The sequence below is a fragment of the Hypomesus nipponensis genome, chromosome 8 (genome assembly GCF_054491055.1).
Source record: "Hypomesus nipponensis isolate SF chromosome 8, ASM5449105v1, whole genome shotgun sequence".
In the NCBI taxonomy this organism is placed as follows: domain Eukaryota; kingdom Metazoa; phylum Chordata; class Actinopteri; order Osmeriformes; family Osmeridae; genus Hypomesus; species Hypomesus nipponensis.
In genome coordinates, this window is record NC_140368.1 from 808,663 (window position 1) to 835,707 (window position 27,045).

Here is a 27,045-nt window from a genome sequence, read left to right on the forward strand (position 1 = left end):
CTCCCTCTGTTCGCTGATTGGATCGGTAAAAAGTTTACCGGAGATATCTGACCAATATACCTCAAGCCCAGACGCAGTACTGAAGCTAAATGAAAATTGAGCAGAAGTATGTAGGAGGGCAGAGCCAGGCTAGTGTAGCCAGAACTTAAGTGAGACATTTTTAGTCTACATTAGCCAGACTAATGGGTCGGTAGATAACCGGATCTAGAGAATCCTTTCCCTTCTTAAGAATGACAGAAATGACTGATTCATCAAGAGTGTTAGGCAGCTGACCAGCTGATGATTCAGAGTACACTTTTGTTAAGACCAGCACTAGATGATCAATAAACAATTTGTAATAATCATCAGAAAAGCCATCTAATCCTGGAGCTTTACCTGACTGCATTGACAGAATGGCTTTTCTAACCTCTTCCTCTCTAATGGGAGCTTCCAAATGTTGCACTTGGTCTTGTGACAGACTAGGGAGCTGAATCCTGGAAAACCATTTTTGTGTAGGGCTGCAACAACGAATTGATGAAATTGATTAAAAATAGATTATTAAAAGCGTTGGCAACGAATGTCATTATCGATTTGTTGTGTCGCTCGATTATTACGCCACTCAATGTCACGGAGGTGTCTGAGTAAAAAAAAAAAAAAAAAAAAACGGGTGAAAACAACCCATACCATTTAAAATAATGTAGACTTTTATAATATTTTTTGGAATATTAAATGTCAAACAGACACCAGAATATCTTAATGTCTGGTGTTGCTTCTGGGATGATTTTCAAGCCAGTAGTTCTGACCAACTAGCACTAATCCAGACATGTATAGCCCTAGACTATTGAATAGGGTGACCAGACTTCTTTTACCGGGACATGTCCTCTTTTCGAGACCTATAAAATGCATCCAGCAGGGATTTCAAAATTGTCCAGGTTTTTTGCTTCGTCGGAAATTTGTGTTTCTCTGGGTCTTTCACAAACTATTACACCCTTACAAGTTTTGGAAAAGGTTTCGCCCTTACGTTATTCTTCTTGCGCGAGCACTGACTGTAGAGAGAACTGTCATTTAGATCAGCTAGTGAGGCATACAATACACCAGTGGTTCCCAACCCTGGTCCTCTGGACCCCTGTACTGCATGTTTTAAATGTTTCCCTGCTCCAACACACCTGATTCAAATGAATGGGTCGTTCAGCTCTGTAGAAGCCTGTTAACGACCATTCATGTCAATCAGGTGTGTTGGAGCAGGGAAACATCTAAAACATGCAGGACAGGGAGTCCCGAGGACCAGGGTTGGGATGGAATCACTGCAATACATGACAAGCACCCCACCCCTCCATCGACGCGATTAAGTGTCCTCTTTTCCACAAACTCAAATCTGGTCACCCTACTATTGAAAGACCCATCCACAGAAGACAAGTCTATCCGCAGTCACTCCGTGCCTTTTGTCTCCTTGTGAAGGAATTGTAGTGCTTTCTTGTGGTCTTCAAAATACATTTTTTCCCTTTCCAAGTAAAGAACTGTGTAGCTGGGTAGGCAAGTGTCTTAGGTAGGCGAGTGTGGAATCGTGTCCATCGCGTGAAGTTTCTTCAGAACGTCAGCGAATTTCCTCCTCTTCTCAGCCACGGCTTTAAACGCGTCCGAGAAGATTAAGATCTTGGCCTTCTCCCATGTCAGCGTAGTTTTGCTCTTGTATTTCCCCTTAGCGGCGGTCACCACTCGATCCCTCTCTAGTAGAGAATGAAATCTCATAACGACCGGTCGCGGAGGGGATTCCTCACCCGTCCTAAATGCCCCTGGTCGATACTCCCAGAACGACTCAAATGAGCTGACGAATTAGCTCTCAGTTGTTCCCCCTCATGCTCCTTCAATCCAACCAGCCACAAATTCAATTGTCTATCTTTATTTTCTGCATTTTGCACGGCTTTCTCCAACTCCTCACAATGCTTTGCTCTTTTCTCTAATTCAGTGGCCAGCCTAGTATTTTCAGTTTCCAAGTCCATAATTCGACCGTCTGCCTCATCCATTCTTTCATATTTGAATGACCATGATGTCCATGCTAGTTTAGCTTGAACTCTCTTGACTTGGGAAACATCATCTTGTTGCTCTTTAAGTATACCACTAACCTGAGCCATCTCATGCCTTGTTTTCTCCAAAGTAGCCCTTAGTCCGGCTGTAGCATCCCTCGACAGGCTGGGAATACTGGCTGAATCGGACCCTGTCTTGGATGTAGCACAAATAGGCATGCTAGCATAGTTTATTCCTTGCTTTAGCTTGCAGTTCTTGTCTTCGTCGTATTCGCCATGAGGGAAGGGAGAGGCGCGGAATAGACACTCGCACACACTTGTAATACTACACTTTACACGTCGTTGTATCATAAAATATAGACTTTAACGAATGTACATGAAAATAGTATAAGTTCAATCGGAGGGAAAGTTCTTGGCAACCATCTCCATCAGCGGTCCTCGAATTGAGAGATTCCTTATCCCCCATGGCTATATATGAGGGAGATGTTCAACATTTTCAGTGTCAAAAAGGATTCCGGGGGAATGTACCAGCCACTAGCCATGTTGTCTAGTGTGTTTTTGTATTAATCGAACAGCCAACACAGTATGTACTGTGTACATTGGCTGTACAGCCAATCGAAACGGTTAGTTAAATTCACAAATATTCTAATGATTGGCACGTGAGCATCAGAACTGGACCATTGAACAATGGAAGAAGGTGGCCTGGTCTGATGAAACACTTTTTCTTGTACATCACGTGAATGGCTGGGTGCCATTGCTTACCTGGGGAACACATGACACCAGGGTGCACTATGGGAAGAAGGCAAACCTGGAGAGGCAGTGTGATGCTTTGGGTGTTCTGATGGGATACCATGGGTCCTATATTAGTTGTGTTTTATGTGCAGTGAGACATTTGTAACTACCGAGTTTTCCTTGCTTTGTATAAATATATGTATTTATTTATGTATTATAGTTCCAGAAATGTTGTTCAATGTAAACTCCTACCTTGATGGGTGTGACAAATGAACAATAAGAAGCAGAGATCACTGAAAGATACATGTTAGTAGTTTAATCAAGAATAATGTTCTTATCAAATCTTCATCCCTAGGTAGTTATTGTACATTTCACAACAAAGCCACACGGTCACAACAATAAAATCCTTCCATAGAATAAGGTGTGATATTTTTATTAGGGATGGGAATCTTTTGGTTCCACACGATTCGAATCGATTATTGTTGTCACAATTCGATAAAAAAAAGATTCATGATTTTGATTTTTTATATTATCATTTTTTCTTCAATATATGCTTACATTTGATTCCAGTTTGCTGTTTAGTGTTACTTGTTTCTACTTGACTGTGATAGGCAGATAAGTGTTAAAGAAAAAAATCCAACGGCATCAAAGCCTTGAAATGTATTGCTTTTCTTGCAGTTTAGTAAACTAATTGTTATAAAACAAATGCAATAGAATTTAAGCTGACTGCAACCATATGACAGTCTTCTGTTATCATAAGCAAGGCAGCCCTGAAACAAATAGAAGAACCAATTTGTACAAAAAAAAAAAATTAAACGTACAAACGTCATGTGTGAATCGATTTTTTCTCCACCACTAATTTTTATTACAGGCCATATTATGATCAAATGAGTACATCAGTAAAGGTACAAAAAGTTCATTACTAAAGCTGACTTCCTTTAGACTCTGAAAACAAAAAGTAAACTAATGATCACAATACACACAATATCCTGTAATATAACCAAAATGAAAACATACTTAAAAAGAGGGCCTTACTGGTCTATTACTGTTACAGTGAGGTACAGTAATACGGCTTTTGTGCAGGTTATACAGTCCTAGAACCATTGTTACAATGTGCTGTTTTGATTGTTAGCGCTAAAGGCACACACTAACTAACAATCAAACATATGAGCAGAATCATGGACTGGTCCACATATACAGAAAACGATTCAAACATTGTTATTCAGAAAAACAATCCACTTAGACATTCACGTATACAGAAATCATATAAATCAAAATGATATTAGAGTCCAACCCTCTGTGCAGTGTAGCCCATCCGATGACTTCTGTGTCTGACCAAGCGTTTCCATTTAAAGGTATAATACTATTATTTCAAGAAACACTAAGAACAAAAAGTTTCCCAGTTTCACCAAGGAATAACACATAAATGTGAAAACATATTTATGGGCAGTATTTGAATGTTGTCTTTTCAGATAGCATTATTGTTACAGATTATCTATAATCTCATAAAAAAAACAACTAATATGTATCTATATTAGGGTTGATTTAATAAAGATATTGTATTAACATTTAAGCTACAACAAAGACGCAAAAAATACAAGATATTCAAATATGAGACAAAAAGTTATTAGAGCTAAGAAAAACTCATACTTTGACTTGGACTTTGGTGGGCTGTAACCATTATGCCTGACTGAGAGAGGAATTCACTGTCTCCACATTCCAGAATCACTATCTGCAAGTCACATGGGAGAGGAATGAGTGACTTTGTTCTCCGAGAAGGTCCTTTTACCTCACTGACACTTTGTGCTAAATATTCCCTCACTTGAAGTCTGACAGCTGCAGCAGGGACAGTAAATATAAAATCTACTTTTAATTGAGTTAAGAAAAAAACCATTTAGTAAAAAGTATTAGTCAAAAAGAAACATTGACTAAACTGTAAATTCCAGTTCAGTTCACACATCAACACTGCTTGTGGAGGACAGATGCATAGATATAGCATCCGACCTTGATGGAGAATGATATTGGCAAAGACAAAGAGGAGTCCACTTCTCTGTGGTCGTACAGTCTTAAAATGCCAGTTGCATTGTGTTCAGTGCCACGTCGCTGCTAACACGTGGAGACTGGACAGCTGGGAATGAGGGGTATAAAGAAAGGTTGCGCTTGGAATAGACGGCTCAGATGTTGACACTAAGTAAGGTGCTTCAATGAGGAGGGGGGGGGGGGTCAAGGTCGACCCAAGACACAAAGAACACATTTTCCAATTATCACAAATATTGTAGAGCCATATTCTTCATTTTAACACTATATTCAAGAAATACAATTTCCCAGCGTACTATGAAGTATAACCTTGTTTGTTTTATAAATGTTGTCACCTGCGTGGCCGTACAGCCTACTGACAGCATACCAATGTTTACATTGTTAACATATGGAGTGGTATCTTACGCTATAAGAGTTAATCAAGGAACCTCAAGGGTTACAGCAATAAACCAAGGTGTGAAGTTGTGAAAGTCAAGAGGTCTCATTTCTGCCCCTTGAAGTCTTAACACAGGGTATCACTCTTCAGCAGCGACTGCCACCACATCATCACCTTCTACACAGCCTCATACTTGTGTACAGCAATACACTGACAGCTCTGATACCTTCACAAAAACAAGACCAATGGTCTTTGGCTCCAATGACAATCCTTTCCTTACCAACAGCCTAACAAGACAGCTCCCTCAGCTCCATGCTGTCTGAAGGACACGATTAGAGACATGATTCAGGCATATTAGTCAGTTAATTCACATTGAATACATTGAAAGAAATCTGATTTGATCATGAAAGTATTTGATAGCCTATAGAGATGTTAATGTCCTTGAAAGTGGAATTTTAAGAGAAGAAGGGTTAAGTTTAAGAAGGTTTGTTGTGTTGCTGTGGGGACACATCCCTGTCACACCCTAGTGCTCCTGTTTCAACAGGCTGGTATAAGGTGTGTGCTGCAGAAGATACACACTGCACTAGCGCTCAGGCACACTTGTTATTCTACTGTCAGGTTTTTCTACTGTCAAGTTATTCTACTCTTGTAATATAAATAGAAGACATGCAGCATGAAACGATTTATATTATAACTGAATGGAACATTTCTAATATTGAACTACATGAACAGGTTTTTATATCCAAGTTTACTATTCATCTTTTTCCACCCACAGATCTCAGTATGGGGGACACCTTGATGGCAGAGTTTGGGACAGCAGCTCCTTTTCTGAGGAAGTCAGACAAGGAACGTCTGGAGGCCCAGACTCGTCCTTTTGACATGAAGAAGAACTGCTTTGTGCCTGACCCAGAGGTTGAGTACGTCAAGGCACTAATAAGCAGTACTGATGGGGACAAAGTCACTGTTGAAACTGAGTTTGGGAAGGTATGCATAACACAATTATTAATAAATAATTGGTGAAATATGTTGATTGAGCTATAGTAATTCTGGACTGTTACATGTCTAGAACACCAGTCTGCTGAACCAGAAGAAGAAGCTAGAGGGTGACACTTCCCAGCTTCAGAATGAAGTGGAGGAGGCTGTGCAGGAGTGCAGGAATGCTGAGGAGAAAGCCAAGAAGGCCATCACTGATGCTGCCATGATGGCAGAGGAGCTGAAGAAGGAGCAGGACACCAGTTCTCACCTGGAGCGCATGAAGAAGAACATGGAGCAGACCATCAAGGATCTACAGCACCGTCTGGATGAAGCTGAGCAAATCGCCATGAAGGGTGGCAAGAAGCAAGTCCAGAAGCTGGAGGCCAGGGTGTTATTCCATCCTTCCAACAAAGGATTTAAGATTATGAAACGTGATCCTGAGGGAAAATAGGTTCACAGCTGTCAACAACTTGGTATCCTTTTCCTCCAGGTGAGGGAGCTGGAGACAGAGGTGGAGTTGGAGCAGAGGAAGAGCAGTGATTCAGTGAAAGGAGTCCGTAAATATGAGAGACGCATCAAGGAGCTCACCTACCAGGTATATAGTAGTTCTTGCTGTCATCTGTAAAATGTCCTCTCATCAGAGCAGAGATTGAGAAACAAGATTGAACATGATTCTGTTTCCATTTTGTCATGGTCCAGACTGAGGAGGACCGTAAGAACTTGAGCCGTCTGCAAGACCTGGTGGACAAACTGCAGCTAAAGGTCAAGTCCTACAAGAGAACTGCAGAGGAGGCTGTAAGTACAAACCAACAACCTAACACACTGAATTTACATTTTATATTATTTCATTTGACGGACAATCATTTTGTTAATTGGTTTTCTAATAGGAGGAGCAGGCCAACTCCAATCTTGGCAAGTTCCGTAAGATTCAGCGTGAGCTGGACGAGGCAGAAGAGAGGGCTGAAATTGCTGAGACTCAAATGTGCTGATAGCAGAGCCTTATTATTTTCACTATAATCAATGTAACTTGGCAAAATAGAGAATAAAGTCAGCCCCCCCCCCCAGAGGTTAGAGAAATAATGTACATTGTAAACTTTTACCCTGATCCATGTGTAAAATGGGCAGTAAAAGTGTCCCTGATTAGAAGCCGCCAGGGTCCCTGGGGAAGACGAGACTAGAGGAGCAGGGTTTAGGCTTCTCTGTTCCCTTTCCCTCGCCACTCTTTTCCTTTCACTGTGAAAACAAGTTTTAAAAGTAAAAAGAATGTTGACATTCCTGATCACCCATGGCCATATATGAGGGAGATGTTGAGAGTTGTCTGTGTCAAAAAGGATTCCTGGGGAATGCACTGCATGCCTATAGTGTATTTTTGAATTAAGATGATATGAGGTCCAACAGGTAGTAGTAATGGCTACTTTTTACTAAAGTATTTGAGCACACACTTCTTTACTTTAACTTGAGTGAAAAAGATTAGTCAGCACTTCAACTTTTACCAGTCTAGAGTATCTGTACTTCTGCTTCAGTGAAGGATGCTTACTTCTGCTTAAGTGAAGGATGTGTACTTCTGCTTAAGTGAAGGATGTGTACTTTTGCCATCTCTGCCCACAGGTTACTTGAGAGGGTTGACATGTGTTTGTCCATGTGGAGCAAAAAATAATTTCTTCATGAGCAGTGAGACCTTTGTAAACAAGCAACAGTTGTCACAACTAATCTGTTAGAAAATCAGAGGGTGAAGACTGGCCTTTCATAAATTTATCAGTGATAAAGTAAAGAAAACTAAGCCACGTCAAGCATGATAATAGACACTCCCTTCATAAAATGAAAATATGCAAAAATATTCAAACAAAAGTTAACATCAAGCATCAATTCGTCTCGAGATAAGAAAATTGTTGGAACAGTATATTAAAAATCAATGGGTTCCTGGAGCATGAGGAAGGAAAGATTCTCAGAGAAAATGTTTCAAAAATGATGTGCAAAATTGGTTGATACTGTACCTCTAAATTTAGTCATCACTAGTGAGTCAGAGAAATCACTAGAACTACTTTGTACACAAACAATAGTGAAAACATAATATTAAGACTAATTGTTAAAACTTCACACGGTAAAGCAGCCGCATGATGTCAACTTAAGAGTTAAAGCAAAACTACTTTTCCCCGAGGCAGCCAGGTCTCTCCTCCCCCTGACAGCAGCTAGGTCTCTCCTCCCCCTGGCCCCCTGACAGCCTCCCAGAACAAAGATCCTCATAGGTCTGGCAGCACACCTCTCCCTTTATAAACAGGCTTCAGTGCTGGAGAGGAGAAAGACACTCGATAACCTGCTAAGAACATAAGAGACAGGGCAAAGAAACCTGTCATAGAAACACATAATTGTCTGACAGATATATCAGGGGATATGAGTAAATCTCAAAACAGTGAACTGGTAAGTAGTTTAATTGTTCTTTATATATTTCATTCTGAGTTACAATGGTCAAAATCAATTAAAAAGGCTAATTCGGCAGAGTGCTGAGCCACTGTTATTAAAAAACATTTCAGAGCATTTGTTGACCATTACAATGCTTTATGAAACATGACTGTTTTATTTCTTTCTCACTTTGATCAAGATGCAGATCTCAGGATGGGGGACGCCTTGATGGCAGAGTTTGGGACAGCAGCTCCTTTTCTGAGGAAGTCAGACAAGGAACGTCTGGAGGCCCAGACTCGTCCTTTTGACATGAAGAAGAACTGCTTTGTGCCTGACCCAGAGGTTGAGTACGTCAAGGCACTAATAAGCAGTAGAGATGGGGACAAAGTCACAGCTGAAACTGAGTTTGGGAAGGTATGTACAACAACACAACAATTAGTGATTAAACCCACTGCAGATGAGAGCAGCCCTCCCATCCTTCAAAAGTACATGGGAATCATTATCACAAAAATGGCAATGGATGAGCTGTTCATGTTTGAGGAAAAAATAGGCCTAAAAAGAAAACTGAATCTGAATTTGCCCCTTTTCCACCAATATGCCGTCTGAATCAGTTGTCAATTCAGCTGATCACAACAGTATTTGAAGGGAGGAGGTGCACAATCAACTCCAACTTTATCCATTTGTACAGTACAAACGCTGGCACAATAGTTTGAAACAGTTTAGTTATAGATGAAATGCTGGCTAGCTAACTAACAGCAAAACAACAGAGATGGCAAAAGTACACACATCCTTCACTTACGGATGAAGTACAGGTACTGACGGGCAAAAGTTGAAGTGCTGACTACACTTTTCCACTCAAGGTAAAGTAAAGAAGTGTGGGACCTGACATATACTGAAGTAAAAAGTTGCCATTACTACCAGCTGTTGGACCTCAGATCATATTAACGCAGGTAATTGGACCTCACACTATAAATTAACTCATGTTAATATATTAATACAAAAATACACGATAGACATGGACATTCGCCAGGAATCCTTTTTGACACCAACAATTACCAAAATCTCCCACATTATTGCCATGGGTGACCAGGAATGCCTCTACTCTCAGTCAGGTCGACATCACTGACTCTGTCTCATCCATAACATACTTCCATTCTCCCTGGCATTAAAAGTACCAGACAGCTGAGAATCCCCTCAACAGAGAGGGTAGCATTCAGTTCTGGAGGCTAATTACGGAGCCTGACAGTCAGAGGTGAAGCCTGATGTGTAGTAGTATTTCTGTATTGGCCAAAGATCCAAGATTCACTCGTATCACAGGTTACTTGAGTGGAGTGTCTGCCCATATGCAGCAAAAATATATTTCTTTATGTCCAGTGAGACATTATCTTTTCTGAAGGATTAGTTATGGCAGCTGCTGCCTGTTTACAGGAGATTAAGATGTGATTCAGGTAAGTTAAAATGGACAAGAAAAAGAATCATATAACAATTGCTTGTGTTATCTTTGTCCTCAAAGATAAAGCAAAGGAAATGATGCCAGGTTAACCAGATGGAGTAAGGCAATGGAAGGATATTGAGTTGGCCGACCTTGGCTTTATTGAAGAAGGACAGCTACAGTTATTCATCTCAATGTGCAGAGTAAAGCACAGCAATTGTGCAGTAACTGCAAAACAAAACTATAAAGCAAAGATTAGAAGCAACAGGCTCTTTGGCATGAAACATGTTGGCATTATCACCATGAAGCTGCCTTATGATGTCAAACTCTCTATTAGGAGTTACTGCAAAGGATGATGCTCCCATAGCCCTCAGGTCACCCCTCCCCTAGCACCCCTGACAGCCTCTTGGAACAATGAGCCTCATAGGTCTATGGGAGCACACCTCTACCCCAAATGAAAAAACATTCAAAACATTTAATCTTGCCCTTGATTCCTGTCCATGTAGGGCGGATCAGTACCCTTTATAAACAGACACAGAGGGTTAGAGAGAAGAAGGACACTAGGCAACCTGAGGAAGACAGAGCAGAGAACATACCAACGTTTGCCTTTGACTGAATAAAAGAGGGTTTATTTCTGCAAACTATGAGCTCATCAATAGTTTGATTGTTCTACAGATCTATTTCACTTTCAGGAGATTCTCTCAAAGTAACCAACATCAGGTAGGAACAGCTTCCATGAAAGTTATAAATACAACGTGTTTAGATACAGTCTGGACGCAAGACAATGATTTAGAGCTGGAATGTATCATTTATTATAACAGGTTCATTTGATGGTATGAATTGGCCAACATAATAAATGTTTAAATGGTTGAAAATACAAATGAAAATTCAAAGACGCCACTTGTAAAAAGTGCTGTACATTTCTAAAACTGATACAACACAAACAAGACACCTGCAGCATTTTACTATGAAGTGCGGTCTGAACAATGTACTGTGTTGATAATTGGCTGAGAAAGAATGTGTCACTTTTGTTTTTATGTAGAATTGTATCATCATAAAAGCTAAATGGCACAAAGTTCAAATTTAAAATTGATTTTGGTTCTTCAAAATAAACATAAATTGGCAGCTTAGAGTCTAATGCAGACTTATGCAAGACTTGCAATTTTTACAGTCTTTACAGTAGCCTGAATTTCCTAGCTTGGGAATCACATCAATCTGGTAATGCCAGGCTATTAATTTCCTTTACTGTGAAATAATTGCCAATATCATTCTGTAACCTTTTGTAGGACTATCGAAACAGTTTAAAAAATAGATTGTATTACTTTCTCATGCCACAGATCTCAGGATGGGGGACGCCTTGATGGCAGAGTTTGGGGCAGCAGCTCCTTTTCTGAGGAAGTCAGACAAGGAACGTCTGGAGGCCCAGACTCGTTATTTTGACATGAAGAAGAACTGCTTTGTGCCTGACCCAGAGGTTGAGTACGTCAAGGCACTAATAAGCAGTAGAGATGGGGACAAAGTCACTGTTGAAACTGAGTTTGGGAAGGTATGCACAGCACAATTATTAATAAATAAAAATTGCTGATTGTAAAACTGTATATTCTTCCAAAGTATATGGGAAACAATAAATCAAGTCTATAGTTTTCTAATAATCCAAAAAGTCAAGAACAGTAATTCACAGTCTGCACTCTATCAATTTCCAGACTACAACTCATAAGGAGGATGACGTCCATCCCCAGAACCCGCCAAAGTTTGATAAAATTGAGGACATGGCGATGTTCACTTTCCTGCACGAGCCTGCTGTGCTGTTTAACCTCAAAGAGCGTTATGCAGCCTGGATGATCTATGTGAGTAACAACCACAATGTACAAATAGGTTCCTACTGAGTAGAATACGATCATTAAAGAAGTAAAAATACTCTCCTCCCCCACAGACCTACTCAGGACTGTTCTGTGTGACTGTCAACCCCTACAAGTGGCTGCCAGTGTACGATCAGTCAGTTGTCAATGCTTACAGAGGCAAGAAGAGGAGTGAAGCTCCTCCTCACATCTTCTCCATCTCTGACAATGCCTACCAGTACATGCTGTCAGGTAAAACCCAACTAGCTTTTTTCAAATGTGACTTTTCACAATTTGAAGCGAAATGAATGTGGATTTCTTTCCTTTTAACAGACAGGGAAAATCAATCTGTACTGATCACGTAAGTACATTAAATATTTATCTGGACTTTTCAGACATTTCATTTACTTAGGTTCACAGATGGGAGTTCCTAAATCCATGCACTAGTACAACACATTTAACCTTCAAGCATTGGCTTGAATATGCAATGACATATTTTAGATTGCTGCATATTATCACTGACCGAACACAATGTCAAACATTTTACATTTTCATCTCCAGTGGAGAATCTGGTGCAGGAAAGACTGTGAACACCAAGAGAGTCATCCAGTACTTGGCCAGCATTGCAGCTGTTGGTGGAAAGAAAGATGCCGCACAGGAGAAAAAGGTAGGCATTTGATGTTAAAGTGGTCTTATTTCTTAGTACTGAACTATACTGTATAATGACCTATAGATTTTAAACATTTTAATCAATGTTGTGTTGTTGGATTCTAGGGTAGCCTGGAGGATCAAATCATCCAGTGTAACCCTGCCCTGGAGGCTTTTGGTAATGCCAAGACCATCAGAAATGACAACTCCTCCAGATTTGTAAGATTTCTTCAGTCTAACATGCATAATATTCAACATGATTATATCACCCAGTTGACAGTGAGTGTACAATTTCTTCACTTACAGGGAAAATTCATCAGAATTCATTTTGGAGTGAGTGGGAAGCTTTCATCCGCAGACATTGAAACTTGTGAGTAGTTTACCACTAATGTCTCCAAAATAATACAGTATTCAATATGATACAACTAGTCTGATGAAACCATCAATACCTTTGACTTCCTGCTCATGAATCCTGTTTGATCCAAGTAAATTCACATGTATTTTCTCTTCTTGACAGATCTCCTGGAGAAGTCACGTGTTACTTTCCAGCTCAAGGCTGAGAGAGACTACCACATCTTCTACCAGATCTTGTCTCAGCAGAAGCCTGAACTGCTGGGTCAGTATTCAAGAAATGATTCATTACAATTCGGTCTAACACAGATTGACCATCAAAATAGCGCTATAATTGTATTTACAGAGATGCTGCTCATCACCAGCAACCCCTATGATTACGCCTTCATCTCCCAAGGAGAGATTACTGTAACATCCATTGTTGATTCTGATGAGCTGATGGCTACTGATGTAAGTGAAGTATATCTATATCAAACAACTCTTGCTGTACTACTATATGTAAACATTTTACAAAGATTAAAATGTTCAACTTTATAATAGGAAGCTTTTGATGTGCTGGGGTTCACCCAAGAGGAGAAGAACGGCATTTACAAGATGACTGGTGCCATCATGCACATGGGCAACATGAAGTTCAAGAACAAGCAGAGGGAGGAGCAGGCAGAGCCAGATGGCACTGAGGGTAACTCTTTATGATCAAAATGTCATGTGTTCCCTTTGTGTTTGGAAAGGTCTTGAAGCACAGTGAAATCTTTCTCTGTGCTCAAATGGGAAATGGGCACCATTTTGTTGGGTTTAACAAAACAAATCCCTGATCTACAAACTCTTAACTTTGAGTCAACACAGAGCTTTATTCAATCAGCTTCAACCTGTTTCTTTCTGCATTTGCATTTTCAGATACCGACAAAGTCGCATACCTGATGGCCTTGAACTCTGCTGACCTTATCAAGGGTCTCTGCCACCCAAGGGTCAAAGTAGGAAACGAGTGGGTCACCAAGGGTCAAAGTGTCCAGCAGGTGAGATTCAAATATCCTATTGTTTACATTTGTATGAGCTTCATTAAACTCACATAGTCTGCTTACTGATTAGAGTTTCTAAACCAATTATTTATAAGGGATTTTTTAAATAGTTATATTACTGTAACAACAACAGTTTTGACAGCAACAACAGTTTGACAGTTTTGACACACAATTTGACATGGTCTCTGTCTGCAGGTGTACTACTCCATTGGTGCACTGTCCAAGTCAGTGTATGAGAAGATGTTCCTGTGGATGGTGATTAGAATCAACCAATCCCTGGACACCAAGAACGCTCGCCAGCATTACATTGGTGTTCTGGACATTGCAGGCTTTGAGATCTTTGATGTGAGTAATTTTTGTTTTAGATTTAGTTTTGGAATATAATAAAATATTTTTGGTTGCCTTTTTATTTATAGAGACAGCTAAAGGGAGACAGGAAAGTAGAGGAGAACAAAGGGAAACTGCCCAGGCCAAAATCAAAACCTGAGCCACAGGGGCGCATAAAAGATATTTCTTAGATAACTACACCCTGTTGGTTTATACTCATGCAGGGCTAAATTCATCAGTCCTTAACCTCACGCAACCAAATATTTGCCAAAAGTAACTTTTTGAGGTATTCTGATAATTTACAGGGAGAGATTTTGTAGAAATAATGATAATGGGTTGTGTTTTATGTATCAAATGGAGCGTTTGAGGAAGCCCCCAAAAGCATTTTATATATATTTATATATATATATATATATATATTTTAGGGGTGGTATTTGAACCATTGTATGGTAGAATAATATTCAATTTACTTCTTTTCCAGTTCAACACCTTTGAACAGCTGTGCATTAACTTCACTAATGAGAAGCTGCAGCAGTTCTTCAACCACCACATGTTTGTGCTGGAGCAAGAAGAGTACAAGAAAGAAGGAATTGTTTGGGTGTTCATTGACTTTGGCATGGACTTGGCAGCTTGTATTGAGCTTATCGAGAAGGTTAGTATCAAGTTTAATCAAGTTCTATTATGTATAAGAGGTGCTTATCTAAACCACTTTTGGATAAAAAGCGCTGACAGGGTTGCATTTTGTCTTTTGTCGCCGCCAACCAGCCCATGGGTATCATGTCCATCCTTGAAGAGGAGTGCATGTTCCCCAAAGCCAGTGATGCTACATTCAAAGCCAAGCTGTATGACAACCACCTGGGCAAAACTCCCAACTTCCAGAAGCCCAGGATAATAAAAGGTCGACCAGAGGCCCATTTCTCCCTGGTTCACTATGCTGGTATTGTTGACTACAACATTGGTAACTGGCTGGTGAAGAACAAGGACCCTCTGAATGAGACTGTGGTCGGACTCTTCCAGAAATCAAGCCTTAAGATGTTGGCTGTGCTTTTTGCTGGCTATGCTGGTGCTGACGCTGCTGGTAAATATAAAAAAAACGATATCTCATCTTGTATCTTTAGAGTGCTATTGAGAAAATAAAACGATGTATTATCTTCTAATTCATGACAGCCGAGGCTGGAGGAGGAAAGAAGAAGAAAGGCTCCTCTTTCCAGACAGTGTCTGCTTTGCACAGGGTGAGGTTGTGTGTGGATATTCCAAGATGTTACCGTGATGATGATTATTTGTCTTTACAATAGATAAGAACATTGTAATTCAAGTTATTGAATACAAAAACATACTTTGAAAACATGATTGTTCAAAATCATTCTATTCACAGGAGAACCTGAACAAACTCATGACCAACTTGAGGTCTACTCACCCCCACTTTGTGCGTTGCCTCATCCCCAATGAGACCAAGACTCCTGGGGCCATGGAGAACCCTCTGGTCATGCACCAGCTGCGCTGTAACGGTGTGCTGGAAGGCATCAGAATCTGCAGGAAGGGATTCCCCAACAGGATTCAGTATGGTGACTTCAAACAAAGGTGGAAAAAATATTTAATAACTTTATTACGAGTATCATATTTGATCATTGTATTTGATCATTGTATTTGATCGTATTTGTATACTTTTATAATTAAATTCAGATACCGCATCCTGAACCCAAATGTTATCCCTGAGGGAGCGTTTATGGACAACAAGAAGGCAGCAGAAAAACTGCTGGGTAGTCTGGACATTGACCATGAGGAGTATAGATTAGGACACACCAAGGTAAATATACTGAAAGGGAGAGGCTGGCATAAAAGCCCTGTTTCAATGAGCAGCATGAAAACGTATAATTTGAGTATCTTTATCAGGTGTTCTTCAAGGCTGGTCTGCTGGGTGTTCTAGAGGAGATGAGAGACGACCGTCTCTCTCTCATCATCACAGGGCTCCAGTCCAGAGCACGTGGTGTAATTGCCAGAAATGAGTATCAGAAAATTGTAGAGCGCAGGTAGTGTTCTCTAGAATTACTACACAAATGTGTTTGAGGTGAGTGAAAGTAAGCTAAAAGATCATTCTGTTTGGGATCAGGGATGCCCTGCTTGTGATCCAGTGGAACATCCGGGCCTTCATGGGGGTCAAGAATTGGCCCTGGATGAAGATGTTCTTCAAGATCAAGCCTCTGCTTGTCTCAGCTGAGACTGAGAAAGAGATGGCCAACATGAAGGAAGAATTCCTGAAGCTTAAAGAAGCTTATGCTAAATCTGAAGCCCGTAGGAAGGAGCTGGAAGAGAAGATGGTCTCCCTTCTCCAAGAGAAGAATGACCTCCACCTCCAAGTCCAAACTGTGAGTGACAGCTACAACAACCGAACAGTATAATATGGTACTAACATAAATCACATTTGTCACAGTTGTAATTCTTCGGTCCCCTCAAAGGAACAAGACAGTCTGGGAGATGCTGAGGAGAGGTGTGAGGGATTGATCAAGAGCAAGATACAGCTTGAGGCCAAATCTAAGGAGCTGACTGAAAGACTGGAGGATGAGGAGGAGATGAATGCAGAGCTTACTGCTAAGAAGAGGAAGCTGGAGGATGAGTGTTCAGAACTCAAGAAAGACATTGATGATCTGGAACTCACTCTGGCCAAAGTGGAGAAGGAGAAGCATGCCACGGAGAACAAGGTAAAGACCAACTTGACTTGATAAAGAGATCAAAGTAAAAGTGAGAACTAAGTATTCCTACACTCTATGACTTCAGGTTAAAAACCTGACTGAGGAGATGGCAGCTCTGGATGAAATCATCGCCAAGCTGACCAAGGAGAAGAAAGCTCTCCAGGAGGCTCACCAGCAGACACTGGACGACCTTCAGAGTGAGGAGGACAAAGTCAACACTCTGACCAAGGCCAAAACCAAGCTGGAACAGCAGGTTGATGATGTGAGTATCAAACTGAGTATCAAGTCATCAAGTGTTACTGTAAGTTACAAGTAGAACAAAGGTGCTTGATTTAAGTCATGATATTCCATTTATATGATCAACCAGCTTGAAGGTTCTCTTGAGCAAGAGAAGAAGGTAAGAATGGACCTTGAGCGAGCCAAGAGGAAGCTGGAGGGAGACCTGAAGTTGACCCAGGAGAGCCTAATGGACCTGGAGAACGACAAACAGCAGATGGAGGAGAAACTGAAGAAGTGAGTTATAACCCAAAGGACTGTATCACGACAATGCTTACTTATAGAGAAAGGGTTATAATGTGTATAATTTCCACAGGAAAGACTTTGAGATAAGTCAACTCAGCAGCAAGATTGAGGATGAGCAGGCCATGGGTGCCCAGCTTCAGAAGAAACTGAAGGAGCTGCAGGTTAGTCAATAGCACTGTATGGTTAAAGCTGCCTTGTAGGATACCAGCTGTTTGAACTCTGATCTCATCAGAAATCCTTACATTGTAGGCCCGTATTGAGGAGCTTGAGGAAGAGCTGGAGGCTGAGAGAGCTGCCCGTGCCAAGGTTGAGAAGCAGAGGGCAGACTTGGCCCGAGAGTTGGAGGAGATCAGTGAGAGGCTGGAGGAGGCTGGTGGAGCCACTGCTGCCCAGATTGAGATGAACAAGAAGAGGGAGGCAGAGTTCCAGAAGGTGCGCAGAGACCTTGAAGAGGCTACTCTGCAGCATGAGGCTACAGCTGCCACTCTGAGGAAGAAGAATGCAGACAGTGTGGCCGACCTGGGGGAGCAGATTGACAACCTTCAGAGAGTGAAGCAGAAGCTGGAGAAGGAGAAGAGTGAGCTCAGGCTGGAGCTGGACGATGTGGTCTCCAACATGGAGCAGATCGTCAAGTCCAAAGTGAGTGGTCCTAATATGAGAAGTTAGGAATTAGTAACAGGTGTATGTAAGTATCCTACGGCATATACTGATGACGAATTAAATACATCTTTAAATAGACAAACTTGGAGAAAATGTGCAGAACCCTTGAAGACCAGATGACTGAATACAGGACTAAATCTGAGGAGGGACAGCGATCCATCAATGATTTCACCATGCAGAAAGCAAAGCTTCAAACTGAAAATGGTAAGAAAACTCTCAAATAGAATAAAACTCACTGGAAATCCCATGGCTACTTACCTTTCTTTCAGAAGATAAAACATTTGAAATCTTAAAGGTCTTGTGCGAAAGCAGGCAACGCAGAATATTGAAATATAGGCCAATCTTTTGTTTTTAACAGGTGAACTTGCCAGGCAACTGGAGGAGAAGGACTCCCTGGTTTCCCAACTTACCAGAGGAAAACAGTCTAATGTTCAGCAGATTGAGGATCTCAAAAGACAACTGGAGGAGGAAGTCAAGGTATGGACAGTAACTGCATTATCATCATGCAGAAATAATCATGGTCCAGCATCAATATTATGTCAACCTTTTTCCAGGCAAAGAATGCTCTAGCCCATGCAGTGCAGTCTGCTCGCCATGACTCAGAGCTGCTGAGGGAGCAGTATGAGGAGGAGCAGGAGGCCAAGGCTGAGCTGCAGCGCAGCATGTCCAAGGCTAACTCTGAGGTGGCTCAGTGGAGAACCAAGTATGAAACTGATGCCATCCAGAAGACCGAGGAGCTGGAAGAAGCCAAGTAAGGAGATCTTCACAACCAAACAGTGCTTCACTTCAGAAAGGACAATGTACCACAATACAGTCATGATGATTGTGCTAGGATTATACAAAGTTTATTTTCTGTCAAACAGGAAGAAGCTGGCTCAGCGTCTGCAAGATGCAGAAGAGGCTGTGGAAGCTGTCAATGCTAAATGTTCCTCCCTGGATAAGACTAAACACAGACTCCAGAATGAGATTGAAGATCTCATGGTGGATGTGGAGAGATCCAATGCTGCTGCTGCTGTTCTGGACAAGAAGCAAAGAAACTTTGACAAGGTACAGTGACGGATTTTCAAGAGAATCCGGGTAGAAATACAGGGCACCATTCGTTAATGCTGCTTGTGTCACCTCCAGGTCCTGGCAGAGTGGAAGCAGAAGTATGAGGAGTCCCAGACTGAGCTGGAAAGCGCCCAGAAGGAGGCCAGATCCCTCAGCACTGAGCTCTTCAAACTGAAGAACTCCTATGAAGAGTCTCTGGATCATCTGGAGACCATGAAGAGGGAGAACAAGAACCTCCAAGGTCTGAATATGAACAAACTTGGCATAAGTCTATACATTGTTAATCAACAGTGGACATTGTCATAAACTGAATGGGTTCCTGTCAACAGAGGAAATTTCTGACCTGACTGAGCAACTTGGTGAGGGTGGAAAGACCATCCATGAGTTGGAGAAGATTCGTAAACAGCTGGAGCAGGAGAAGGCTGAGATCCAGACTGCTCTGGAGGAAGCTGAGGTGAGACTATTATTCAACTGCAATGGCATTTAGGAAAACATAGTGCATCAACAGTATACATATTAAAAATCAATGGGTTTTGATACAGGGCTCCCTGGAGCACGAGGAAGGCAAGATTCTCAGAGCTCAGCTGGAGTTCAACCAGGTCAAAGCTGACATTGAGCGCAAACTGGTGGAGAAGGATGAGGAGATGGAAATGGCCAAGAGAAACCAGCAGAGAGTGGTGGATACCCTGCAAAGTTCCCTGGAGTCTGAGACTCGCAGCAGGAACGAGGCTCTCAGGCTGAAGAAGAAGATGGAGGGAGACCTCAATGAGATGGAGATCCAGCTCAGCCAGGCCAACAGGCAGGCAGCAGAGGCCCAGAAGCAACTCAAGGGCCTCCATGCACATATGAAGGTAAACATGTTGGACCTAAAATATCCGTCTTTCTAAACACCACAATGCTTACTGACACAGTGGCTACATCCACAAAGATAATTAAGTGCATGTTTAAATGACAACAACCAATATTTTTTCAACAGGACTCCCAACTGCAGCTGGATGATGCTCTTCGTGGCAATGATGATCTGAAGGAGAACATTGCCATTGTGGAGAGACGTAACAATCTGCTGCAGGCTGAACTGGACGAGCTGAGGTCCCTGGTGGAGCAGACTGAGAGAGGCCGCAAACTGGCTGAGCAAGAACTGCTGGATGTCAGTGAGAGGGTTCAGCTGCTACACTCTCAGGTAACATGTTGATGGAGTACACCAGTTAAACAGATTATTTCTTTCTTTCTTAAAAAAAAAAAGAAAACGTCAAAGGTATGGTGAAATTATGTTGATTGAGCTATAGTAATTCTGTACTGTTACATGTCTAGAACACCAGTCTGCTGAACCAGAAGAAGAAGCTAGAGGGCGACACTTCCCAGCTTCAGAATGAAGTGGAGGAGGCTGTGCAGGAGTGCAGGAATGCTGAGGAGAAAGCCAAGAAGGCCATCACTGATGCTGCCATGATGGCAGAGGAGTTGAAGAAGGAGCAGGACACCAGTTCTCACCTGGAGCGCATGAAGAAGAACATGGAGCAGACCATCAAGGACCTGCAGCACCGTCTGGATGAAGCTGAGCAAATCGCCATGAAGGGTGGCAAGAAGCAGGTCCAGAAGCTGGAGGCCAGGGTGAGTGTCTGAGGCTGGTTGGTACCTTATTCCCTCCTTCCAACAAAGGATTTAAGATTATGAAATGTGATCCTGAGGAAAAACAGGTTCACAGTTGTCAACAACTTGGTATGTTTTTCCACCAGGTGAGGGAGCTGGAGACCGAGGTGGAGTTGGAGCAGAGGAAGAGCAGTGATTCAGTAAAAGGAGTCCGTAAATATGAGAGACGCATCAAGGAGCTCACCTACCAGGTATATAGTAGTTCTTGCTGTCATCTGTAAAATGTCCTCTCATCAGAGCAGAGATTGAGAAACAAGATTGAACATGATTCTGTTTCCATTTTGTCATGGTCCAGACTGAGGAGGACCGTAAGAACTTGAGCCGTCTGCAAGACCTGGTGGACAAACTGCAGCTGAAGGTCAAGTCCTTCAAGAGAACTGCAGAGGAGGCTGTGAGTAGAAATATTTACAGAAGCCTTTCTGTTTTCAGTTTGCTTGAGGGACTAAAATAATTGTCGATGTCTTTCTCAGGAGGAACAGTCCAACTCTAATATGGGAAAGTTCCGTAAAATTCAGCATGAGCTGGATGAAGCAGAAGAGAGGGCTGACATTGCTGAGTCCCAGGTCAACAAGATGAGAAGCAAGAGTCGTGATGTAGGATCAAAGGTTAGTTTGTCTCGGACTGTTAGCTAGTTAAAATATAATTACACTCTTATTATAGTTTCCTTATGAATATATTAGGCAGCTACTCTCCAATTATTTTAAAATAACACGTTTTTTGTTCATACAAAATATTTTACTTGTTTTAATCTCCTGCATCTTCTCCATCAGAAAGGACATGATGAAGAGTGAAGCTCTCGGATGGACGTCTTTACATCTTGAAACTGTTGTAGTAATTTAGCCTTCCCTTTGTTCTTCATGTACCTAAAACTGTACAGAATAAAGAGTATCAATGGCAACTTCTCCTTCATGTGCTGCTTTTCCCTGTACATGCACTGAATGTCATGGATTCTCTTAAAAAACAGATGTTACCTTTCCCTAGATACTGAGGAAAAAAAGGTTAGAAAGGTAAAACAAAAAGGAAAAAAGGTTAGAAAATAAGTTTGCATCAGAGATTTAAAAAAAATTATACTGAAAATAAGGACTAAGAATTGAGACATTCCTGATCCCCGTCAGTGGCGGTCCTCGCCCATTTGGCACCCCGGGCGAGTTCTTCACTTACCCTCCGGCCGCCCCAACAGAGTACACGGAACGAGTGGCACGAACACAGTCGCAATACCCTTTGACCAGCAGAGGGCGCCAAACACACAAATTGCGGAAAAAGCCGCCCCTCTCGGCGGAAAATGCTGCCCCTAACTTCGTGGCGCCCCGAGTGGCTGCCCTGTCCCCCATGGCCTTACATGAGGGAGATGTTCCACATTTTCATTGTCAAAAAGGATTCCAGCCACGAGCCATGTTATCTAGTGTTTATTTGTATTAATGTATAGTACAGCCAATCGAAACGGTTAGTTAAATTCAAATATTCTAATGATTGGCACGTGAGCATCAGAACTGGACCATTGAACAATGGAAGAAGGTGGCCTGGTCTGATGAATCACTTTTTCTTGTACATCATGTGAATGGCTGGGTGCCATTGCTTACCTGGGGAACACATGACACCAGGGTGCACTATGGGAAGAAGGCAAACCTGGAGAGGCAGTGTGATGCTTTGGGCAGTGTTCTGATGGGACACCTTGGGTCCTGACATTTTTGTGGATGTTACTTTGACACGTACCACCAGCTTAAACATTGCTGCAGACCACGTACACCCTTTCAAGGAAACGGTATTCCATGATGGCAGTCGCATCTTTCAGCAGGATAATGTGTCCTGCCAAAAAGCAAAAATTGTTCAGGAATGGTTTGAGGAACACCAGTTCAAGGTGTTGACTTCCCCAGATCTACATCCCACTGAGCATCTGTGGGATGTGCTGGACAAACAAGTGTGATCCCTGGAGGCTCAACCTCACAACATGACTTACAGGATCTGCTGCTACCGTCTTGGTGCCAGATACCACGGAACACCTTCAGAGGTGTAGTGGAGTCCATACCTCAAACCGCTGAGGGCTGTTTTGTGGCAAAGGGGAACCAACACAATATTAGGCAGGTGGTCACAATGCTATTGCTGATTGGTGTAGTACGAGGGCATCTTTATGTTCAAGTCTAGTAATAGTTAATTCTCTATAAGTTTTATGAAGGTTGATTAAGGATAGTAAAATCAATATATGTTGCCATTTAAAAGGTCATTGAGAGGGCTGATGTGTTCCTCTGTATAATACTTTTTGTATTTTATGTGCTCCCCACCTTCAAGAAAAGGCCAAAGACACACTTGTTCCGGGAGTACAACGGTACTTAGGAATGCTTGGCTGGACCTGAAGTTAGTTTCCTCCAGGTTCACAATGACTCTTATTAAGAGACTTGTTGCTCTTGTTGGTTAGTTATAACGGATTTAAACTTTTGTACTCGCTGTGAAATATTTTAACTGTTGATTGTTCATCTACAGGTACACTCCTGTACTTTTTGAGTTTCTTGATGTTTAATCGTAACTTGTTTAACGGTATGTTCTTATATGGTTCTTCCCTTTGGCACTTATTTGGTTTTTCACAATATATGCTTCATGTTTTGGGTGCTTGCAATGTTTGGGGCTATCTCGTTGTTATGATCAGTGACCTATGCACTTTTGTAAAGCTCTCTCTTGGAAGTCGCTTTGGATAAAAGCGTCTGATAAATGAATACATGTAAATGTGCAGTGAGACATTTGCAACTTCCAATTTTTCCTTACTTTGTATAAATATATCCAGAAATGTTGTTCAATGTAAACTCCTACCTTGATGGGTGTGACAAATGAACAGTAGGAAACAGACAGGGCCCTGGGGAAGACGAGACTATCCTCAGATAACTGAAAGATACATGTTAGTAGTTTAATCAAGAATAATGTTCTCATCAAATCTTCATCCCTAGGTAGTTATTGTACATTTCACAACAAAGCCACACGGTCACAACAATAAAATCCCATCCATAGATGAAGGTTTGATATTTTTATGACAAGCCATGTTATGATCAATCTTTAAAGAGTACAACAGAAAAGGTACAAAAAGTTAATTACGAAAGCTGACTTTGATCTAAACTGTCTTTAGACTAAACAAAAAGTAAAGTAATGATGATCATAGAAAAAATACACAGTATACTGTAATATAAAACACACACATAAAGAGAGCACATAAATGAGCAGAATCATGGACTGGTCCACATATACAGAAAACGATTCAAACATTGTTATTCAGAAAAACAATCCACTTAGACATTCACGTATACAGAAATCATATAAATCATCAAAATGATATTAAAGTCGAGTGTAGTTCAGAGAATCACATGGCCCCATCCTGCCGTACCCCCCCGCCCCCCCCCCACATTCAGTTTGTTTCCCTGCCCTAGTGTTCCCTGTCTCATTGTCTTCACTTGTGTCTCGTTCAGTTCTCGTTAGTTTCATTGTGTCCACCTGTGTCTTGTTTGTTTCTGTGTATTTAGGTTCCTGTTTTGTATCCAGTCTTTGTCTTAATATTACCCTTTATCCCTGCGTGTACCCTGTCTGGTTCCCGTTTTGAGTATAAAAACCCTTTTTTGTTCACAACGCCTGCCGACTCTCTTGCACTTGGGTCCTACCCCATCTCACGCCCTGACACCAATGACTTCTGTGTCTGACCAAGCGATTCAATTTAAATTATAATATAGTGATGGGGGAAACGAAGCTTTTCGAAGCAACGAGCTATTTGACACAATTGTCTCGAAAAAGTATCGCTTTTTCGAAGCGTTCGATACATCTTCTCCATAGGGACATCTGCTGGTCAGTTTATGATATGGCGACTGTATCGAGCGATGGAAGGAATTAAGTGACGTCAAGTCCTCGAGACGTCAGTCTCATAATCGTCATTGACAACTTGATAAATATAGGTTATGTGACAAATGTTTCGATTTGCAAGTGTCAAAAATATGTTATCATATATCTTGTTGCATTATAAACAACTTAACGTCTTTGCTAATTTACGTTTATGAAATTTATTTTTAGGTTCTTATTACATAATCTACACAAAGTTCAATTGAGTATGGCCTCGTGGTAAGAGCGCAACCCCTCACTCAGACGCAGTGAGATCGCATTCCCTCACCTCGTTTTAGTAGAAGTATATGCTAAAAGAATATATTATATGACAATGTAAGCTAGCGGTTAAGGTTTTGGAACATGCTTTTGCAACCGGGAAAGGGATGGCCACATTTGAAGGCTGGTAAAACTAGAGAAAGATGTAGGCTATGTGCTTGTGTACACCTACTATCTCATATCTGTATCTATCTCTGTCTATCTAGCTCTGGCAATCTGTATCTGGTTCTGTCAATGAATGTAGCGTCCGTAAATAGGTCTATGTCTCCTCTTTATAACCTACGAATATTAGTGATGTCTGATGTGTTGTAAGCGTTTGAATAAAACGCCGTTTGTCTCAGCTGCTCGTGTGACGTCCAATGCTTCGGACGTCACTTCGACACTTCGACTCTGATCACGTGGTTTTTGCCCATTTGAAGCCACGCTCGACACGTTTGTATCGGTACAAATTGTTTCGAAAGGTCGATACCGCTTCGTGAGCACGGTATCGAGCGTAACATCACTAGTATAATACTATTATTTCAAGAAACACTAAGAACAAAAAGTTTCCCAGATTTAGCTATGACTAACACATACATGTGAAAATATTTATGGACAGTATTTGAATGTTGTCTTTTCAGATAGCATTATTGTTACAGATTATCTATAATCTAATTAAAAATACAACTAATATATAACTTTATTAGGGTTGATTTAATAAAGATATTGTATTAACATTTAAGCTACAACAAAAATGCAAAAAATACAAGATATTCAAATATGAGACAAAAAGTTATTAGAGCTAAGAAAAACTCATACCTTGACTTGGACTTTGGTGGGCTGTGACCATTATGCCTGACTGAGAGAGGAATTCACTGTCTCCACATTCCAGAATCACAATCTGCAAGTCACATGGGAGAGGAATGAGTGACTTTGTTGTCCGAGAAGGTCCTTTTACCTCACTGACACTTTGTGCTAAATATTCCCTCACTTGAAGTCTGACAACTGCAGCAGGGACAGTAAATATAAAATCTACATTTATTTGAGTTAAGAAAAAAACATTTAGTAAAAAGTATTCGTCAAAAAGAAACATTGACTAAACTGTAAATTCCAGTTCAGTTCACACATCAACACTGCTTGTGGAGGACAGATGCATAGATATAGCATCCGACCTTGATGGAGAATTGGCAAAGACAAAGAGGAGTCCACTTCTCTGAGGTCGTACAGTCTTAAAATGCCAGTTGCATTGTGTTCAGTGCCACGTCGCTGCTAACACGTGGAGACTGGACAGCTGGGAATGAGGGGTATAAAGAAAGGTTGCGCTTGGAATAGACGGCTCAGATGTTGACACTAAGTAAGGTGCTTCAATGAGGAGGGGGGGGGGGGGGTCAAGGTCGACCCAAGACACAAAGAACACATATTTTCCAATTACATTTCACAAATATTGTAGAGCCATAGTGTTCACTTCAACACTATGTTCAAGAAATACAATTTCCCAGTACTATGAAGTATAACCTTGTTTGTTTTGCAATCATTTTCACCTGAGTGGCTGTTTAACCTACTGACAGTATACCAATGTTTACATTGTTAAGTTAACATATGGAGTGGTATGTTAAGCTATAAAAGTTAATCAAGGAACCTCAAGGGTTACAGCAATAAACCAAGGTGTGAAGTTGTGAAAGTCAAGAGGTCTCATTTCTGCCCCTTGAAGTCTTAACACAGGGTATCACTCTTCAGCAGCGACTGCCACCACATCATCACCTTCTACACAGCCTCACACTAGTGTACAGGAATACACTGACAGCTCTCATACCTTCACAAAAACAAGACCAATGGTCTTTGGCTCCAATGACAATCCTTTCCTTACCAACAGCCTAACAAGACAGCTCCCTCAGCTCCATGCTGTCTGAAGGACACGATTAGAGACATGATTCAGGCATATTAGTCAGTTAATTCACATTGAATACACTGAAAGAAATCTGATTTGATCATGAAAGTATTTGATAGCCTATAGAGATGTTAATGTCCTTGAAAGTGGAATTTTAAGAGAAGAAGGGTTAAGTTTAAGAAGGTTTGTTGTGTTGCTGTGGGGAGACATCCCTGTCACACCCTAGTGCTCCTGTTTCAACAGGCTGGTATAAGGTGTGTGCTGCAGAAGATACACACTGCACTAGCGCTCAGGCACACTTGATTGCATCTAGTAACAATTTCACAAGTCTATTTTTGTACCAAAG

The 27,045-nt window shown here is 41.3% G+C and overlaps 2 protein-coding genes and 2 long non-coding RNA genes across 4 annotated transcripts in view; 2 read left to right on the top strand and 2 right to left on the bottom strand.

The window, feature by feature from the left end:
• The window catches only part of LOC146274645 (uncharacterized), a 32,515-nt gene extending 29,918 nt beyond the window's left edge, over positions 1-2,597 (bottom strand). Inside the window, exon 1 of the long non-coding RNA XR_014766246.1 lies at positions 2,103-2,597. This is a non-coding gene — a long non-coding RNA (uncharacterized LOC146274645). The remainder of the gene's footprint in view (positions 1-2,102) is intronic.
• Positions 2,598-6,229: 3,632 nt separating this feature from the next.
• On the top strand, positions 6,230-7,327 carry LOC146274647 (uncharacterized). Its single transcript, XM_084703120.1, has 3 exons — positions 6,230-6,511; positions 6,614-6,718; positions 6,823-7,327. Exons 1-3 carry the CDS (start codon positions 6,347-6,349, stop codon positions 7,138-7,140), a joined length of 588 nt encoding a protein of 195 aa, XP_084559246.1. The 5' UTR covers positions 6,230-6,346; the 3' UTR covers positions 7,141-7,327.
• Positions 7,328-10,105: 2,778 nt separating this feature from the next.
• LOC146274648 (myosin-7-like) lies at positions 10,106-21,606 on the top strand. The gene is made up of 38 exons (XM_084703119.1): positions 10,106-10,675; positions 11,293-11,501; positions 11,659-11,802; positions 11,889-12,045; positions 12,127-12,154; positions 12,355-12,460; positions 12,568-12,660; positions 12,748-12,811; positions 12,959-13,057; positions 13,139-13,242; positions 13,333-13,471; positions 13,687-13,805; positions 14,004-14,153; positions 14,617-14,787; positions 14,901-15,213; positions 15,303-15,367; positions 15,511-15,716; positions 15,819-15,942; positions 16,029-16,165; positions 16,246-16,501; positions 16,592-16,834; positions 16,911-17,087; positions 17,193-17,338; positions 17,418-17,508; positions 17,597-17,986; positions 18,085-18,211; positions 18,366-18,484; positions 18,562-18,758; positions 18,871-19,054; positions 19,133-19,298; positions 19,387-19,511; positions 19,600-19,908; positions 20,034-20,237; positions 20,369-20,665; positions 20,791-20,895; positions 21,000-21,095; positions 21,175-21,309; positions 21,475-21,606. Exons 2-38 carry the CDS (start codon positions 11,301-11,303, stop codon positions 21,493-21,495), a joined length of 5,808 nt encoding a protein of 1,935 aa, XP_084559245.1. The 5' UTR covers positions 10,106-10,675; positions 11,293-11,300; the 3' UTR covers positions 21,496-21,606.
• Positions 21,607-24,105: 2,499 nt separating this feature from the next.
• Positions 24,106-27,045, bottom strand: part of LOC146274649 (uncharacterized) — a 28,096-nt gene continuing 25,156 nt past the window's right edge. The window contains exon 4 of the long non-coding RNA XR_014766288.1: positions 24,106-25,712. This is a non-coding gene — a long non-coding RNA (uncharacterized LOC146274649). The remainder of the gene's footprint in view (positions 25,713-27,045) is intronic.